Raw genomic sequence first — 21049 nt, 5'->3', positions numbered from 1 at the left:
CCGATTGCCGATGAACAAGCCCACAAGGGAACTGTATGAAGTTGAGACGGAGGAAGTCGGGGAAGGAAAAAATTTGACCTTTTGTGGGCAGGGAAGTAAGAGACCCTTTGACAGGTCCTCTGGCTCACCGCCTAACCCTGAAAAAAGGGGAAGACCTGGAACCACAGACAGAGAGTCGGAGGATTCCAGAGTATTCCCCAGTGAGTCCCCAAATGAGGTACTACTCTTAAGCGATATGTCTGACACAGGTGACACTCTCGATCACCAAAGAATGGATTCAGATCCCCCGGTTTTGTCTAACTAATTTAAATACTTTAACAACAATTATGAACATTACATTCTCTACTATCAATGTGAGAAGTGTGAGATCAAAAGTTAAGGCTCACAGTGTTTTATCGTTCTTAAAAACTATCAGAACGGATGTGTTTTTACTACAAGAATGCTGCATCCCCTTTCTAAAAAATTATAAACAGTGGGAAGAGATTTGGCCATATCCGTCATTATGGAGTGGCTCAAATGAAAACCGTAACGATGGGGTAGCCATTTTAATAAACAACCCTCAACTCATCATAAAGGGGAGTACTGTGTTGAGAGACGGACGCGCAATCTTAGCAAGACTTTCTTATATAGGGAATGATTTTAACCTCATTAACATATACGGCCATGCCGACAGACAACTCAGGTACGAATTTTTAGAGGACATCCAGTCGCATATGCTAGGCCATCAACCACTAATCGTGGGAGGAGATTTTAATTGCATCCTAAGTAGGAAGGATAGAAAGAGGACCGATGAGGAGTTTAAAGTAGATAAAACATCAACTTTATTACAAGACATGTGCCGGACATTTAAACTGGTGGACTGTTTTAAATCCATACATCCAGGAGAAGAGGGCTTTACCTGGTTCAGTAGTGACAATGCCAGAGCCTCTCGAATAGACTACATATTTACAAGGGGTTTAGCACAGAGTGATGCAAGATTAATTCCTGTTTTTTTTTCGGATCACTTGCTACTGTCCTGCTCTCTCTCATTCCCTTCAGGTATGACTGTTGGGAAGGGTTTGTGGAAGTTAAACTGCTCTCTGCTGGAGGATGAAGCTCTAGTCGCACAATACAGAGAGCTGTACAAAGACTGGCAGACCCTTCAAGACTCGTATGATTCACGAGCAGAATGGTGGGAAGTGACAAAGAAACGAACACAGACCTTTTTTAAAAATGCAGGGAAAAACAAGAAACTTAAAGAGATGAAACGCATGTCGGGTCTACAAAGAAGACTCCAATGCTATTTCATCCTATCAGAAAAGGGGATGGACTTTAATGATGAAATCAAAGAGACCAAACAAGAACTAAACGCTTTGGCGGAAATAAAGAGTAAAGGCATCATAATAAGAAGCAGAGAAAGAGAAATAGAAGAAGGGGAAAAATGTACACGCTACTTTTTTAAAAAAATTATGAGCAAAAATGAGGGGCTTTTTAAACTTCAAAACGAGAACGGGCAAATAACAAAGGAAAGTAGTGAAATAACCAGATTGGTCGAAGACTACTACAAAAAATTATTTGAAAAGAAAGAAACACATGAGAATGAAATGGGGCATATATTGGATCATATTTCAAGATCAGTGCGTCAAGACCCCTTTTTAACATCGGACTTTACCCAAGAACAACTGAATGATTGCATAAAAGCTATGAAAAAAGGCAAATCACCCGGGGAGGACGGACTCAACCTCGAATTTTACCGGACTTTTTGGGATATTTTAGCACCAGATCTGATTACGGTTTTTAACGAATTTTCCAGTCGAGACAATATGCCAGACAGTTTCAGAATAGGGATAGTTACTCTATTGCACAAAAAAGGAGACAAAATTGACTTAAAAAACTGGCGACCTATAACACTTTTAAACGTGGACTGTAAAATTTTCAGCAAGCTTCTAGCGACACGAATGTCTGTAGTCTTGGGAGACTTAGTTGATCCAGACCAAACCTGTGCCATTGTGGGAAGGAAGATCAGCGACAGTCTCATGCTGATCCCTGACACCATTTGTTATGCAAGAGACAGAAACATGCGACTAGCAGTCCTAAACCTAGACTTTGAAAAAGCCTTTGATCGAGTCTCGCACCAATACCTCTTCAGGGTATTGCAAAAATGTGGTTTTCCCCAAAAATACATCAAGTGGGTAGGACTGCTATACCGAGACATCTACAGCAAATTCATGATTAACGGGAATTTATCGGAAGCAATCGAGGTCAACTGCGGTGTACGTCAAGGTTGCCCTATGTCTCCGCTTCTCTATGTTCTTTGCATTGAGCCTTTGGCACAAATGTTAAGAAAAGATAGATTTGTCGAAGGGATCAATATCCCAGGAAGTGGGGGACAAATTACCAAGTGTGTTTTGTACATGGATGATTTTAATATTTTATGTACTGACCGCGCATCTATTGGAAGAGCCCTTGACTTGACTGACCTGTTTGGAAGGGCGTCTGGGTCAAGGCTAAATAGAGAAAAATCACAAGTAAAGTTTTATGGAATGTGGAAAGAGACAGAAAAGGCAGGACTCCCGCTGACGGTGTTAAAGACAGACCAGAAAATCCTAGGGATAAAATTCAATGCGGATGGAGGAGGCGAGACCAACTGGGATGACATGACAAGGAAAGTTAAGCAAAGACTTGTTTTTTGGTCACTGAGAAAATTGACAATAGAGGGGAAGGTCCTTATCATCAAAGCGATCATCCTCCCAATGCTTTTGTCAATCAGTTTAGTTTTTATGCCCAAAAGAAACGTGCTGTTACAACTGGACCGAGCCATCTTTCGCTTTGTCTGGGGATCAAAGTGGGAAAGGATAAAAAGAGATACAATGAAAAAGAAAAAGGAAAAAGGGGGAAAAGGAGTGCCTGACCTCCAGCTTTTCCTGGGAAGCAAATATGTCTCTCTCCACTTCCAAAACGCTGTGGGCCCACCCAACAACCCGAAAAGTCAAGCAATGACCCGGTTTTGGATGGGCTCATATTTGCGGAAGCTAAAGCTTGTACCAAACAATTGTTCGATTCCAGTTTCATTTGACTTGCCACCAACACATCTCTTTATTAGGGATTTTTTAAAGAAGTTTGATTTGGAAAAACAAGAATGTCACACTTTACAAAACCACAGGGCCCTTATTGCTATTGTGCAAGAGCGAGCAACAGTAAGCCCTGTGCGGGGGCTTGCGTTTGGCGAACCTACAACGGTTTGGAGCAACGTGAATCATCCTGCCCTCCCAAACAGACTAAGAGACTTGTCATGGATGGTGGCTCATGAAGTTCTCCCAGTCAGAGCCGTAATGCACCACCGAGGTATGTCGGCAACTTCGACGTGCCCTCGACCTGGCTGTGGCGCCCAGGAATCGGTGAGGCACCTTTTTTGTGAATGCAGTGCTGCTGAGGTCTTGTGGACAATGGCCGACCAACTAGGAAAGTTCCCGGACTTGCCAGCAGGGGAGGTCCCTGATGCACAGTACGTGCTTTACGGGGTGAGTCGTTCGATGAGGTCTCAGAACGACTTTGCCAGGGACTGGCTCACTCTCGCCGCCATCAAGGACGCCATCTGGACCTCCAGAAACCTGCTGGTATGGAGGTGCAGGCAGATCCCCCCCGTGGCTGTGCTACAAATGGCTGCGGATACCATACAATCTGCGAGCGGCGGGGCTAGGACGCAGCAATAAAGAAGACTCGTCTGCACCCACCCAGAGGGGGGAACCGGAACTACACTGTGAGAGTCCCGGCAGCAACGGGAGCTACACTGTGGGAGTCCCGGCAGCAACGGCCTGGGTTGTGGAACCCAGACGGGAGAGGACCCACACAGAAGGGAGAAGACCCACACAGAGGACTGTAAGAATACTGCTTGGGAGGGTGGGATGGCAGAGCTACGCCCTTGCACAATAGTATTGCCTTTTACACGCTGGTTAACTACTGTTAAAAGAAAATAACTCTGAAATTGTTTAATTGATGAATATGCTTGATGGCTGTTGAGATTGTCGTTTTTGTCTTTGCTGCTGTTGGTGTCGGTGGATTTGTTCAGACCAAGGACAATCAACTTTGGCCTGGACGGATCTATCGACTCTAACAAAGATGTTATATAATGAAGTTGTGAATATGCTTGATTGCTAATATGTTTTTCGAGAGGGGTTGTTCAAACCTCACATTGTGTTTGCTGTTAAAAACGTCATATTGGAATATAATATTGTGAATATGCTTGATTACTGTTGTGTTGGTCATAATTGTTTTCTGTTGTTGGTGTCGGGGGATTTGTTCAAGCCAATCAACTTTGGCCTGGACAAATCTATTGACACTAACAAAGATGTCATATAATGAAATTGTGAATATGCTTGATTGCTAATAGGATTTTCGAGAGGGGTTGTTCAAATCCTCACTTGTTTGCTGGTAATAACATCATATTGTAACATAATATTGTGAATGTGCTTGATTGCTGTTGTGATTGTCATGATTGTTTTTTTTGTTATTAGTGTCAATAAATTTGTTCAAACCAAAAAAACTTTGTAGTGTATAATAAACTGACCGATAACGGATAATGGATGATGAATAACGAAGATTGAACAATAACCCTTAAAAACCCCAAACCCCACACCAGCATGGCTGGAATAAGGACTTGCTCTGTCCATCGGACATGTAGTTGATTTTTGCAATCCGGAGATGGAATAAGAGCTAGCTCTGTCCACTCCACACATTGGTCCGGTATAGCAGTACCTCCCGGCACGGTGCATTCGCAATGATCGCAGCATGGCTTTAAGACTAGGACCTTAGCTTAGCCTTTTGGCTGAGAGTAAGAGTCCCGGCTACTAGGCTTTGTAGCGTATTATGAACTGACCGATAACAGATAATGGATAATGAATAAAGAGGATAGAACAGCAGACCATCCGCTTCTTCCTTCTTGGTAAAGACTTTTTATCATGATGACTTAGTTTCACGCTCCCTTACTTCAATACATCCCAGTAATAGGCCCGTTTGCTTTTAACATAGTGGCTGCGTCATGAGCCTTATTTAGTGCAAGGGTATGTTTACGCTCATAAGTTGTGATCTTCCTCGGCACATATATTCCACCAGTCTAAATCTTACCTCTCATACTCGAGCGCCGCTGGTGGCCCGTTAGGAAGATTACATAAATTGGCCGCATCTCTGAATAAGCCGCAGGGTTGAAAATTTGGGGAAAAAGTAGCGGCTTATAGTTCGGAATTTACGGTAATTTTTTTTTGCACTGAAGAAACATCGCTTTGAAAGCGATGTGGAAAGCTTTTAAAGCAGTGTTAAGTTATTTTAAGTTTTCACTCCTCAAAAGGACGCCGACACGCCAGCTCTTGTGACTTGTCACTACGGCGTCATGTGAAGTGTCACCGCTCCCTACTGGTTGCACCCAAGAGGACAGCTCTTTTGGCTCGGCTCACTGAGAAAGAACTGGCTCTTTCGTTTCCCAAACGCCTCCTCAGATTATTATTTTTTGGAGGGGTGTTTTATTTTTTTGTGATAAATTGTCAATAATAATAAAAAGCTTATGCACCAAATTATTTAGTAATTAGTCACTGATCTACAAAAACCTAAATCAAAAAACTGTTTTAGCTTTTTACATGCTGTACAGATACAAAATCCCTGAAAATATAAATTGGCCATTAAAAATGTGTACAAAGCCTGTGTATATGCATTAGAAATGTTTTGCAGTTATCATACACAAGAAGATTTATATTGAAAAAAATCATTACCAGTTGAAAAATAAAAATTTGGGAAACTTCTATGGACATTGAGGTGACAAATTTGTTGTTTACAGACTTCAGCTCAACAAGCCTTGACTGGCACCATCAACTCCAGTATGCACGCTGTCCAAGCTGCTCAGGCCTCTTTGGATGACTTTGATACACTGCCACCTTTAGGAACAGACGCTGTAAGATTCCATTTTATTTTACTCTCCAACCTTTCACTAAATCTTTCAAGTTATTCTGCCCTTAAAATCGGGTATTGGGTTCGTACTCTAAAGAGTTCTCTTCTCGTGTTGAAGGCATCCCAGGCCTGGCGCAAAAACAAGATGGACGAGTCTAAACACGAGATCCATTCTCAGGTAGATGCGATCACAGCGGGCACGGCCTCCATGGTTAACCTCACTGCAGGTAAACATTTCCAGTCTTTGAGTAAGTTTGTATGATGCAGTAGTAAAAATTTGTTAGGGTTTGGGGTTCAGTCCTTTTTATTAAATACGAAAAAATATTTTTACCCATTGGTAAAGCCCCCTAGAAACACATACCTTACCTCTACCTACCTCACCTCTATTTCCTACCTTCCCGCTTACTTATTTCACCTTCACTTACCTACCTACCTACTTATTTCATCTCAATCTACCTCATCTCGACCAACCCACCTTGTCCTCTACCTATCTATCTATCCACTTTACCTCTACTAACAAAACAACACCTCCCTCTCTTGCTTGTAAGCTCATTTCAAATATATTTTCTGCCTCCTTTGCTCTTAAGTCCATTTTAAGAGATATTTTCTTCCACCCTTGCATTTAAAGGTGGGGTGCATAATTTGAGGTGTTCCTAAAAAGTTGAAATAGTGTGATAATAGTCTGTTGTTTGCAATAATCTGTGGTCTGTGCAGCCCTTTGAGACTTCATGTGATTAAGGGCTATACAAATAAATATGACTTGACTTGAAAGTTAAATGTTTTCTCTAATTTATTTCACATTTTAAGTATGTGTTAACAATGCAGAACTGAGTACCAAGAGTACTTATACTTTTTTATTGTGCTTATCTGCTTTTATCTTACTTTTATCAGGCCTATTTGAGCAATGGGAAACCCCTCAGAAAGAGCTTTTTTTTGAGCGTGTCTAAAAAATACACACCCATGTACTCTGCTGTCATCTCCTGGCTTAACGTCACGATTGCAGCCTTAAGTTTTAAAAATCCGCCCAGCACCTTTAAGCTCATTTTCCACCTCCTTTAGTTTATTTTAAAGGACATTTTCTTCAACATTTTCTCCTAAGCCCACTTATAGAGACGTTTTATTCCACTTTTGCACTTAAGCTTATTTTAAGAGACATTTTCCTCCTCCCTTGCTCTCAAGTTTATTTTAAGAAATATTTACTATGTCCCGTGCTCTGGAGTCCTTTTTAAGAGATATTTTCTTACACACTTGCTCTTCAGCTAAGTTTACGAGATATCATTCACCTCCCTTGCTCTTAAGCTTATTTAAGAGACATTTTATACTAATACAAGGAAAAAAGTACTTAAAATTGAATTTGATTTGAAAGGTTTGTTTAACCCATTTATCAAAATATGAAAAATAAAAAAAAGCAACCAAGTCAAAGTATTTATGCAAATATTTTTCATTTTCCTTTCCAATCGTTGTTGATCACTTTTTTAACACATTTTAATCAGAGAGATACATTATGGGACAAAAGTGAGTACACCGCTTACATTTCTGCAGAGTTTTCATTATTGTTTTTAGTAGAACAACACTGAAGAAACATCGCTTTGACACAATGAAAGGTATTTTGTGTAAAGCTTTTATAGCTGTGTTAAGTTATTTTAAGTTTTCAATCCTCAAAAAAAAAATCAAAATATCCATCTATCTTTGTAGCGATATATCCTGGTCAATGTTCTCGAGAGGGGTGACCGACAGCAAGACAAACATATACACAAAAAAAGGAAAAGAAAGGTAGCAAAAAAAAAACACAAAAAATTGGACCATGGCCAACCCAAATGCCTTAACACCCAAACATGTTAAGCACCTCGGCACCCGAGTCGGTCATGCTTTTGTCCCTCCAGATAAAACGGGACACAAGAAGGTGGCCGTGTCACTTGGGTTAGGCTTGGGTCTAGCTTCCATGACATTTAGACCTTTTTTCCTGCAGTGCGCTCATAAAACCATCCAACCTCGACAACCGTGGCCTTCCACTGCGGAAATTCCACTGTAATGAGCCTGACCAAAATGTGTGCACTCATACATGTTTGTTTTTTCTATACAAATTGGGATTACGCTTGCACCTAAGTGAGATTTTGCTCTTTGCATTGAATTTGGACATCATGGTCAAAATTGCAAATGGAAATTCAAGCTTGTAAAAATATAACCTTTAGATTTACTTATTTAATAAAATCTCATCTCATTAGCTGCACCGCTTATCCTCAGTCGCCCTTCCCAGCTATCATCGGGCAGAGGGCAGGGGACATCCTGAACTGGTTGCCAGCCAGTCACAGGGCACACAGGCACAGACAACTCGCTCGCTCATTCACACCTAGGGACAATTTGGACTGGCCAATCCACCTGAAATGCATGTCTTTGGAATGTGGGAGGAAACCGGAGCGCACTGAGGAAACCCACGCAAGCACGGGGAGAACATACAAACTCCGCACAGTATGTCCGGTAGCTGGATTTGAACCCACACAGGAGGTTCCCAAGACCTTAGAACTGTGCCGCACACGCGCTAACCACTGCGTCGCCGTGCTGCCCTCTATTTAATAAAATCCCCCAAGAAAAATATACGATTACCAGAGTCAACAAAGATTCTTTTTAGCTTCCCCTGTCTGAATTTTTCCCCAAAAAGAAAATGCTTCAGGAACAAATCCAGGATCAGTTCACAATAAGAATTTGTCCTTTTGATCCAAATGTTAGCGACACGTAGAATACAAATTACTGTAATTCATGTATCTGTCCTCAGGTGACCCAGCAGAGACTGACTACACCGCAGTAGGCTGTGCTGTTACCACCATTTCCTCCAACCTTACGGAGATGTCCAAGGGTGTCAAACTGTTGGCAGCGCTCATGGAGGATGAAGGAGGAAATGGACAGCAGCTGCTCGGTGCTGCCAAGAACCTGGCTTGTGCTGTCTCAGACATGCTGAAGACGGCCCAACCTGCAAACACTGAGGTGAGATTTTAAAAATAGTTTCTGTTTTACTTTATGATTTAACATGTTAACAAATACTGGATATGAATAACTAAATACTGTAAATTCTAAATTACAGACCGCTAGTTTTTGCTACATTTTAAGCCCTAAATGCGGCGCGGCTTTTTCGTTTTTTGTGGCGGCACCAAGGAAAACTTATTTTAGTGTTATCAACATCTATCAGCATTTCGCTCAGGTTTCTTTTAATCCTCAAGGAATGATAACAAGCAAAGGCAATTAAGTCCATTACCAGGGCAACCACGTATTATTAAAACATAAAAAAGACATGTCTGTGATGCAATCCGGCACGATTTTCCACGGGGAGCTGTCATCTATATAGAGAGGGCTTACATTGTATGCAAAAAAGCCCTCTTTTCCTAGACTTTTGGTGCATTAGTAAATATGTGCTTACGAGTGTAATCGCCATCTTGTATGGTCACATGATCTGAAAACATGTGACGACCACAACTCAGGGCAGACCTGACTATGCCATGACACTCAATGACCTCACACGGTGGGTGTGGCGTAGTGTGGTGCTTGCAAACTTCGAATCGTGTGTATTGGCTAGTGCCATTATTGAAATGTGCCTCTGATTGGTTGGCGCTTTTAAAACTCGAACATTAACAATTGTGGTTGGCCAAAACTCTTTTGTTTTTACAATTCATTCACAAGATTTCCATTTCTTTTTTTTTCTGTTACCTTTTGTCGCATAATACTAACATTTTTGGGGGCTTATTTAGTCGGTTGCAGGTTACAGAACTGTATGAAATTAAATGATCTGCATTTATATAGCGGTTTTCAAGTGAATGACTTCCCAAAGCGCTTTACAATGTGCTCCACATTTTCCAATAGCGGCCTTGCAGCCATGTAAGGCGCTAACCTGCTTATTGGGGGTATTAGGGTTTCAGTGTCTTACCCAAGGACACTTCGACATGTAACACGGACGAGCTGGGATTCGAACTGATCCCTTGATCCCAAGATGAGCGCTCTACCTCCTGAGCTACTGCCGCCCCGTATTTAATTACATTTCATTTTTTAGTGGGAGTACAATTTTGGCAACAAGATTAACTTGATAACTTGAATAAAATGGAATTTACAAACGTCAGCGGGTTACTGGTTTGTGATATTTCTGATCACCTACCAGTATTTACAATGTATGATGAAAAGGTTATTAGACAAGAATCAATTAAGGATTATGCTTACAAACGAGTTAGAACTGAAGCGACTATTATATCACTGTATGATGACTTAGTTAAACAAAACTGGAATGCTATATATGGTACAGATGATGTGGATTGTGCGTTTGACATATTTTTGGAAATATTCACCAACAAGTACAACAAAAATTGCCCAATGAGACAAATCTTAATATTAAGACTAAATCTGTAAACCATCCATGGATAATGCTTGTGTCAGGGCAGACCAGAACAGAGCAGGAGACCCCAGAGCGTTCGTTACAAGTCTTTTATTTGAGGAAGCGTACAGGGTTAGCGGGAGACGCGATGACCGTCGAACGTCAGCAGCAACGCCGTGAAGACAACTTCGGGACACGTAGCCAATCGTAGCGTGGAACGGAAGCAGGTCGGATCGGAGGCAGGCAGAATCAGGTAAACAAGTCAAAAATACACAGGAAAATCAAGCGAGTCAAACGAGGTAAAAGTAATCCTCCGACCAAGAGTTCTCCGCGTAAAGCGTTTAAAAAGGGAGCATTAACCAATCAGGAAGCACATTCCAGCGCGCCACCTGATTACCCCAGGTGGCTCCACTTGGGGTAATCATGACAGAACCCCCCCCCCTCAAGGAACGGCTCCAGAAGTTCCCCAGGAAAAAAAAAAATAAACCCACGGCATGTCACAGGGTAACACAGGAAAATCAGGGGGGTCGGATTCAGAAGAGTCGGACTCAGGGCGGGCAGGTTCAGAAGAGTCGGACTCAGGGCGGGCAGGTTCAGAAGAGTCGGACTCAGGGCGGGCAGGTTCAGAAGAGTCGGACTCAGGGCGGGCAGGTTCAGAAGAGTCGGACTCAGGGCGGGCAGGCAGCCGAGTCGGAGACGAACAGGCAGCGGAGTCGGAGTCGAACAGGCAGGCATGGGAGTCGAACAGGCAGGCATGGGAGTCGAACAGGCAGGCATGGGAGTCGAACAGGCAGGCATGGGAGTCGAACAGGCAGGCATGGGAGTCGAACAGGCAGGCATGGGAGTCATTTCGCAGTCATACGGCCGGAGGTGCCTTAGCCAATTTTGCCACGTCGGAAAGGACTTGCCGAACTGCACATTCTGAAGGGGAATTGCGCTGCTGATTCAGGCTTTCATAGTGGTCAGGGGGCAAATGTACGAACGCGGGGTCCATTCTGGTCGGAGGATTCTGTCAGGGCAGACCAGAACAGAGCAGGAGACCCCAGAGCGTTCGTTACAAGTCTTTTATTTGAGGAAGCGTACAGGGTTAGCGGGAGACGCGATGACCGTCGAACGTCAGCAGCAACGCCGTGAAGACAACTTCGGGACACGTAGCCAATCGTAGCGTGGAACGGAAGCAGGTCGGATCGGAGGCAGGCAGAATCAGGTAAACAAGTCAAAAATACACAGGAAAATCAAGCGAGTCAAACGAGGTAAAAGTAATCCTCCGACCAAGAGTTCTCCGCGTAAAGCGTTTAAAAGGGGAGCATTAACCAATCAGGAAGCACATTCCAGCGCGCCACCTGATTACCCCAGGTGGCTCCACTTGGGGTAATCATGACAGCTTGTAAGAAAAAAAACTACTTATATAGAAAATTTATTAAACTGAGAACTAAGGAAGCCGAATCCAGATATAAAACGTATAAAAACAAATTGACAGGAATATTAAGAGCAAGCAAGAAATTATACTATACCAATTTATTACATCATAACAAAAGTAATATCAAAGGTATTTGGGATATATTAAATGGTATAATAAAAGGTAAGAATTTAAGCAATGCATATCCAAACTATTTTATTGATAAGAACAGTGAAAATTATAATTTAAATCAAGTTGTGGAGAATTTCAATAGTTATTTTGTAAATGTTGGACCAGAGCTCGCTGCAAATATCCCAGCGTGCAGTGGTAAACAATTTGAGTCACTAATAAAAATGAACTCCAAGACCATGTTTTTATCTGGGGTTACGGAATCAGAAATCTTAGACGTGGTTAACAACTGTAAAAACAAAACGTCTATGGATTGTTTTGACATCGATATGATACTAATTAAGCAAATTATAAACAGCATTGTGAAACCATTGACCTACATCTGTAATCTATCATTTCTAACAGCCACATTTCCAAATCAAATGAAAATAGCAAAAGTTATACCAATATACAAAAATGGGAACAAGCACATTTTTACAAACTATAGACCGGCATCTCTGCTTCCTCAGTTCTCTAAAATATTAGAGAGACTTTACAATAATAGACTAGAACAATTTGTAGATAAACATAGATTGATTAATGAAAGTCAGTATGGTTTTAGAGCAAACAGATCAGCAACAATGGCAATTATTGATGCAGTAGAAGAAATCACCCACAGTATAGAAAAGAAGCGATACGCAGTCGGGGTATTTATTGACTTAAAAAAAGCATTTGATACCATTAATCATAATATACTATTAAAAAAACTGGAAAGATATGGCATCAGGGGAGTGGCTTTAAAATGGATTCAAAGTTATTTGACGGGGAGGAAGCAATATGTAAAAATGGGAGAGTTTTCATCTGAATATTTGGACATCTGTTGTGGAGTACCACAGGGTTCTATCCTGGGACCAAAGCTATTTAATTTATATATTAACGAAATTTTTAATGTTTCAAAACTATTGAAAATAGTAGTATTTACAGACGACACTGACATTTTCTATTCAAATGATAACTGTATTGATTTGGTAACCTGCATTAATCGTGAACTAATTAACCTAAAAGTATGGATGGATATAAATAAATTATCTTTAAATTTAAATAAAACCAAAGTAATATTCTTTGGTAATCGTAAGGCAAATCAAGATTTAGAAGTAAAAATGGATGGTGTCACAATAGACATTGTATCCGAAATTAAGTTTTTAGGGGTCATAATAGACAATAAATTAAGTTGGAAAACACACATCAGACACATACAAACAAAGGTATCTAAAAGCATTTCAATAATTAATAAAACCAAATTTTTTTTACATTATAATGCATTGTATTTATTATATTGTTCTCTCGTTCTGCCATATTTAACATATGGTGCAGAAGTCTGGGGCAATAATTACAAAAGTTTACTACAGCCCCTTTTTATCCTTCAAAAACGTGCAATAAGAACCATACACAGGGTAGGATATCGGGATCATACCAATATTTTATTCATGCAGTCCAATTTATTGAAATTGGATGATTTAATAAAATGTTTCACTTCACAACTGTTATTTAAGGTCAACTAAAACATAGTGCCAGAAAACATACAAAGATTATTCACTCGGAAAGAGGGAAATTATAACTTGAGGGGCTGTGGTGAATTCAAAATCCCAAAGGTGAGAACCACCAGGAGAAGTATGTGTGTGTCTGTGTGTGGAGTCAGACTTTGGAATAATTTGCAAAATGAAATCAAACAATGTCCAAATATCCATGTGTTCAAATTTAAATACAAAAAAAGCATTACTGGCGAAATACAGGGATGAAGAAAATGGGATATGAGGGAGACTGGAAATACTGCACTTCAAACTATGGCTAACTTGTTGTTATTGTGCTATTATCACATCAGAACTGTTATAAGTATTGTGTTTATTTTTATTGATATTATCACTGGTGCCGCAGTGACATTATGCGCGCATTTTGACGTTGAGGGATGGGTATTGCGAAGATTAGTGTATACAATATGTGGTTATTGTAACTATTATAATTATTGATATCTGACCTATGTAATATGTATATCCATGAGATTTTGTTGTATTGGACACAAGATGAGCAATCTATAAAATGTATTTAATAGGGAAGATAAAGGGGTAGGAAAAATAAGCATCTGCTTCTGACTACCCCTTTTCGAATATGTTATGTGACATTATTTCGTTGTTGACTCATTGTTTTTGTCCTGTTTTTATTTTTATGTTCGAAATAAAGTTTTCATTCATTCATTAATTCATTCATATAATTGGAAATTATTTGAATGCAACACAAACTTTTTTCTTTTTTCCCTTGTTTTTTTTCTCCTTTTTTCAAATTCCTTTTAAAAAAAAAATCTTATTGTGTTTATTTTTTTCTAGCTGTTACTTTTTTCTTGCTTTTTTGTTCTCTATTACGTTTTTTCCCTTTATTTGCTTCTTTCTTTTCTTCTGGCTTTTTTTTCTCTTTTTCTCTCCTTTTGTTTCGTTTTTTTTCTCAGTTTTTCACTACTTTTTTATTTTGTATTTTTTAATTTTTTGTTCTATCCATCTCCCCTTCCTTAAAGTAATTTTGTGCACAATTTTACATAATATTTGGTTGTGTAGGGATTAAAGAAGCAAAAACAACCTGAAGAGCCGTTTGGGACCCGAAAGAGCCGTTTTTTTTTAGTGTGCAGAGCAGAAGAAGAACTCGAAAAACTCTACTGACTTTACTCAACTCCGTTCTACTTCGACCTTAACTCCCATATACCGCATTTAGAACACAGCGTCAAGGGAACCCTTATATTTTTACCTTCATGCACCGTAACTTAGACTTAATTCGCTTTTAATTAGCAATTTCGAGCCTTGCTTTTTGTGAGCTGGCTAGATTTTCTTCTGCGCAGAAAAGCTCTGGGCAGTGCGCAATTACGCACACACGCAGCTTAGAGGGAACATTGCGCTGGATGGATTTTCTTGTGCGCTGAGAATGTGCGGGCAGTGCGCGATTGCGCACGCGTGCAGCTCAGAGGGAACATTGCTCGGAGGATACCTCATATCAGATTTGCATTTACCCCAAGCACAACGTTTGGGCATTTTCGAGTGTGAAATGTACGAAAAAAACTAACAAAAGCTGACTAACTGCAATAGAATTGAGGTTTTCAGAGTGTAAGGAGACACCGCTATGCAGACTGTGAGTTTATCATATTTGTGGGCGGGGCTTAGCCGTAGATCAATTGAAGTAAAGCAAAGGAGACAGCCCAACTTCAAATAATAAATTCCAACGATTTTTAAAAGCCCTTCCCCAACCCCTTTCTTTTTATTCAATCTCCTAGATTACAAAAGCAGAACCACCCATAAGAGTGTGTGAATCGAAGAACATGATACATGATTGGGACAGTAAAAATGATGTCAATAGTTCAAAATAGTCAAAACAATAAACAACTGTGGGGTACAGTCATGACATCCTATGCGATCTCTTTTGAAGGTGGCCAAAATTTAAAAAAAAGAGATAAACCTTTGTTCAGTTTTGTTTTCTCTATTATTATTAAAAACGTTGACTAACTGATTTGGTTTCAGCCTCGTCAGAATCTACTACAAGCTGCAGGAAATGTGGGCCAGGCCAGCGGAGAGCTACTAGCGCACATTGGAGAGACAGACGCTGATCCAAAATTCCAGGTAAATAAAGGGTATAAAGCATCGGTCTCCGACGTGATGCCCGCGGGCACTGGGGTGCCCTCTAAGGACAGTTGAAGTCCCCGCGGACTCACCAGTGCTGGGTCATTGCAATTAAATTTAAGTAAAATTGTTTTTTATTGGTTGGCTGAGTCTATTTAGCCCTATTTTTTAATATTTAACCTGGTAATAACACAGTAATAACACAGTAATAACATGATTGTTAATTTAAAATAAATAAAAATTAAAAAAATAAATTCCAGTTCATGGGCTCATGTACAAACAGAATACAGTTAAGTATTGATGATTTTTTTTTTTTAAACAATTATTTAATAGAATAAAATGAGAATCATGTATTTAAAAATGTATTTACTCATCTTTTTATTCATTTATTTTACAATAAATACAACATACTAAATTCCAATCAACAGGTTTTACAAAGCGAATGAGCAAAATATGTGGAATTATTTTAGCTAGCTATCTGGCTACCTTTTTAGTTTTGTAGCCAGAGCTATCTACCTACATTTTTAGCTATGTAGCTAGCTATCAAGCTAACTTTTTACATTTTTTTCATGCTATCTAGGTTTTTTTAAAAAGTTTTCTATCTGGCTATTTAGTTGGCTTTTACTCTTTTAGCTATTACACTCCCTTTTAGTTTTTTACCTGTGTACTTTTCTAGCTAACTATCAAGCTACGCGTTTAGCTATTTAGGGAGCTATCTAGCTAGCGTTTCCAAATTTATCTATTTTTGCGAGTTATCAAGCAAAATTTTTCCTACGCTCTAAATACCTATCTAGCTTATTTAGCTTTCTATCTGGCTTTCTATCTTTAGTTGGATTTTTCCTATTTTAGTTAGCTAATTAGCTACCTTTTTGTTTTTTACCTTTTACTTTCCTACTGTTTTCTTTTCTAGCTAACTGTCAAGCCACTTTTTAGATATTTAGCAAGCCATCTAGCTAGGTTCTTATTTTAGAAGTTCATATCAAATTGGGTGCCCTTTGCGCTAATTGGTAACAAAAAGTAGCTCTCAACTTGAAAAAGATTAGAGACCCCTGGTATAGAAAATCTAACCTTTTGAAAATTATTGTATTTATAACAAGATTATTTAACTAGTGGTTGGAAGGTTTTGGTTAAAATGTGGAAGGTCTGTGTTGTGTATGTAGTAGAGTTGTAGTAGGATTCAAGACAGGCATGGACGGTACATTCATAGAGTGTTTACTTAACTTCTTCCTCGGTAGTTCTCAAGCACAAGTACAAGGCTGCACATTAGTATACAGCGACACCGCAGGAAGGGGAGTATATTACACGACACTACAGTCTGGCAGCATAAAAGATTGAATACCTGATATTCAACAATGAATACACTATACAGTGGAACCTCGGTTTCTGAACGCCTCTCAGTTCGAACAAATTAGCCTGGGTTAGCTTTATGTTTATGTTGAACATTCAAGGTAAACATTCAGGGTGTTGGAACGGAGCCCAACTTTCAGGGTGTTGGAACGGAGCCCCCTTTCCAATGACCCGCTCACCACTTGTTGTGGAGACCCCGGTGCTAAATGACTTGTAAACGACGTGATTTTTTTATTTTTACACGTTCATGTTAGCGTAATCTTTCGTACGGAAGATTACGATAACGCAAACGTACGATTAGCCTGAGTTAGCTTTATGTTTACGTTGAACATTCAAGGTAAACATTCAGGGTGTTGGAACGGATTAAAACGATTTACGTTATTTTTAATGGGAAAAATGATTTTGGTGATCGAACAAATCGGTTTTCGAACAGGGTTCTGTAACAGATTATGGTCGAGAACCGAGGTTCCACTGTACTAGCGCACCATGATGACTTTGCACCAAATGCAATATTGCACAACCGTTACGATACAACGTTATCGCGACAACCCTGTATGTAACATCCCACATGCCGACATTCTTGTGTAAATACCATGTAAATTATAACTATAGCCTTATTCCCCTTGTTTTATAACATTATCTTCTCTGTTCCTTTATCTTCTTGCTCATACCCTCACTATGTGTAAAACTGGAGTGTCATGCCCAATTTCGTTGTCACAATATGTTAGCCCATTTGTAACAATGACAATAAAGGTATATTCTATTCTATTCTATTCTATTCTAATCTGTGTGCCGGAGGTAAAGGGTAAATGTGTTTGTTCAATGAGTTATTTTCTGTGTTTCTTTAACTTTTATATTTAACAGTTTCTAGGTAATGAATCTTTTACGGCTGCCAAATGGAGAGTGCCCGCTTATTGTCAAACAATGGTAACACATGTCTGCCAAAGACATCTAATAATGAAATTCAAATCAACACATTCTATTAATTCTTTTGGTAATTTCCATTGGAAAATCAGCACAATTATTTAGATTTAGAGCCAAACAAAACTCACACACTGAACAAAACTCACACACTCACATGCTGTAAATAACCCATTCCCACACATAGAGGAATTTACAGATGTATTTGTAATTATTTGTGTTACAAGTCCCCTATTTTACTACATCTATCCATCCACTATCTGCACCACTTATCCTAATTTGGGTTGTGGGGGGTGCTGGAGCCTATCCCAGCTACTTTTGGTAGTGGGCAGGGGACACCCTGAACTGATTGCCAGTCAGGCGCAGGGCCTTATTTTACTCGTCTATGAAAAACTGATATAGCTCACTATGAATAGCTAGGGAGGTAAAACCAAGTACTAATAGTCTGTTTTAAATGAGCTCACACTCTCACATTAGTAAAGCTAGTGAGTATTGCACAACACCAAGATAATGAATTAAACAGGGATACGTTTATTTTCATGGATGAGTTTAGCCTCAAATCGCTTCCATGAAAGCAGAAAATAAATTTAGCTTGACACAGTTACTCTGATGATTTATTCTCTACAACTACCCTGCTTCAGACCAGGCTAACATTATCCCCAGAGATGCATTGCTTTGAGGGAGTAGAGTTCAGCAATGGCTGTTTATCTGCAAACATTGTCTGTGTTTATTGAAGTGGGACACAGTAGATCCCAGACATAATACATTTATCAGTTCCGAGATGCGATTGCAAGGTTAAATTGCAGTATATCACAGTATAACTAAGCAACATTCTGAATTAGTATGACAAATTTGATTTACCTTTGGTCTGACATAATTTGAGCTGTTTGAATAGAGTAATGCGTGCAAAAGGGTAGGTGACGGCAGGCTGCTTAAAAATAAAACTAATTTGAAAACTTCCCATCGCAAGAATTGTTCTGCTATTAGAATGTTTCAACTTTAATTGCCTTTTTATTTTTAATAATTGTGTCGATTAGTTATGGCTATGTAACTTAGCAAGGGCAATAATAATCAAAGCTTTTTTCCCATGCTTATTGTGTTTTTTCTTGGGACCTGTAGCAAATAAATACAGTACAAAATAAACACAGTATTGTATCACCTTAAAATTGTCTTAACATTTCTTGGAATGCTTGGGAAGGTTGCCTTATTCTCCAATCTCTGATTTGTAACTCTGCCTGATGTATTGTAATTCAGTTTTAAATTCAAATTATATTCACTATCTGACATAACAGCAAATACAAGCTCTTGTGCTACTAATTAGGTGCATTTTCCTTTTTCAGGATATGCTGATGCAACTGGCTAAAGCGGTGGCCAATGCTGCAGCAGCCCTTGTGCTCAAAGCAAAAAATGTGGCCCAGAAGACAGAAGACTCAGCCCAGCAGAACAGAGTCATTGCCGCAGCTACCCAGTGTGCTTTGTCCACCTCTCAGCTGGTGGCCTGTACAAGAGTAAGTCAGACTACTTATAAACATTAGAAAAATCAAATTTGCTACGCCAGTTGATAGCAAATTATGCGTTACACGTTTTCAATGAAACCTACAAAAATCTAGGGAAAAATTCAAGAAATGCTCATTTTTAGATTAACAAAGGGAATTGTTCTGTGAAAATAACAAAGTCTGAAAATTCTCTCCATATATTCTGAAATATGATTTTGAATTTTTGGCAGCCCTGTGAAATTAAGTGACATTTCCAATTTTCCAGATAAACTTGGTCAATTGTTGTTAAATACTTTCAACTAAATTGTCTTGGCCCCAAATTCTCAGTTTCCCTACAGCTGGTAGACGAAAAGCCAACATATTAAGTTAGAACAGATAAACTAGAGACAGTGTTTCTCATAACATTTTTGGGGACCTTGGTAGGCGTACAGTCTAGAAGAGGTGGGCAATTATTTTTTGTCGGAAGGCAAAGGAGGAACTGAAATTATTGAGAAGTGCCGGAAAAGATCCTGGACTCCATTCTTCATTTGACCAAATGATTCAAGTGTGGATGTGCGTTTAATTAAGTCAATTAAGTAAGGGTTTGGCCTTACAAAAAATGACATTTATTCAGTCACATTTACAAAGCAATGGTCGACAAAATATGAATGCTTTTCTATTTTCAACATATATAAGTGATCTTATTCAATCACATTGACTTAAAAACAATAGCAAACAAAATTTAAAGGCTTTTTACCATTTTTAACTTAAATTAATAATCATGTTCAGTCACATTAACTTAAAAAACAATGGCTAGCAAAATGTGAACGCTTTTTCCATTTTTTACTTATACATTGGGACCTCGCTACTTCGCGGTTCGACGTTCGCGGCTTCAGAGCTTAGCTGCTTCGCAGATTTTCACTTTTTGCGGGGTTTTTCGGTGGTACGTCAGTGGACGCGGCATAAGGCTGCCGGTTGGATGGGACGGGGGAGGAGTCGGTGGAGGTCACTTCAGGGCCGCGCGACGCAGCGAGTTCGGCGGACGCAGCGTCACCCTGATAAGGATAAGCGGTGCAGATAATGAGATGAGATTTTTTTTTTTGAAGGGGCGTCGCTACTTCGCAGATTTTCACTTTTAGCGGGTGGTTTTGGTCCCCATTAACCGCGATAACCGAGGTCTTACTGTATTTGTCATCTTATAGAGTCACATTAACTTAAAAACAATAGTAAACAAAATGTGAAGGCTTTTACCATTTTCAACATAAATGAGTGATCATATTCAGTCACGTTAACATAAAAAGCTATGGTAAACAAAATGTAAAGGCTTTTACCATGTTTAACTTGTTTTAGTGATCTTATTCAGTCACATTAATTTAAAACAACAATTATAATTTTAGGGATTTAACCATTTTTAACATTTATTAGTGATCTTATTCAGTCACATTACTTCAAAAACAATGGAAAACAAAATGTGAAGGCATTCACAGTTTTAACGTTCTCTCTCATTAACTCCAAAGGCAATGGTTAAAATGTTAATGCTTTCACCATTTTAGCTTATATTAATTATATTATTCTGTGACATTACCTCCAAAACAATGGCAGGTAAATGTGAACACTTTTACCATTTTTAACTTATGTTAGTAATCTTGTTCAGTCACATCATTGTAACAACAAATTGTTTGTTGCGGCTCAGTACTTTTCTTGTTCAGTGAGAGAAATCTTGTCTCCCTTTGTCTTTACCAAGTGCATCAAAGTCAGGTTGGATTTCTGAGGTGGAGATGTAAAGCACAGCTGACAGGTGCTCATCAGTTAGAGAGGATCTGTTACCTGCATTTGTTAGACTACATCATTGAGAATGTTTGTTCATAGATTT

The 21049-nt window shown here is 39.4% G+C and overlaps 1 protein-coding gene across 2 annotated transcripts in view; it reads left to right on the top strand.

Annotated features, from left to right (window-relative positions):
• Positions 1-21049, top strand: part of tln1 (talin 1) — a 165364-nt gene that overhangs the window by 60100 nt on the left and 84215 nt on the right. For both annotated transcript variants that reach the window (XM_088355364.1, XM_088355363.1), the window contains 5 exons: positions 5807-5920; positions 6035-6143; positions 8690-8898; positions 15335-15433; positions 19042-19209. In XM_088355364.1, the coding sequence (XP_088211490.1) occupies positions 5807-5920; positions 6035-6143; positions 8690-8898; positions 15335-15433; positions 19042-19209 (699 nt within the window). The remainder of the gene's footprint in view (positions 1-5806; positions 5921-6034; positions 6144-8689; positions 8899-15334; positions 15434-19041; positions 19210-21049) is intronic.

The sequence above is a fragment of the Urocampus carinirostris genome, chromosome 16, assembly GCF_059441175.1.
Source record: "Urocampus carinirostris isolate Australia breed hairy pipefish chromosome 16, RoL_Ucar_1.0, whole genome shotgun sequence".
NCBI classification, from domain to species: domain Eukaryota; kingdom Metazoa; phylum Chordata; class Actinopteri; order Syngnathiformes; family Syngnathidae; genus Urocampus; species Urocampus carinirostris.
Note: the sequence above shows the minus strand (reverse complement) of the source record. Positions and strands in the feature narration are given on the sequence as shown.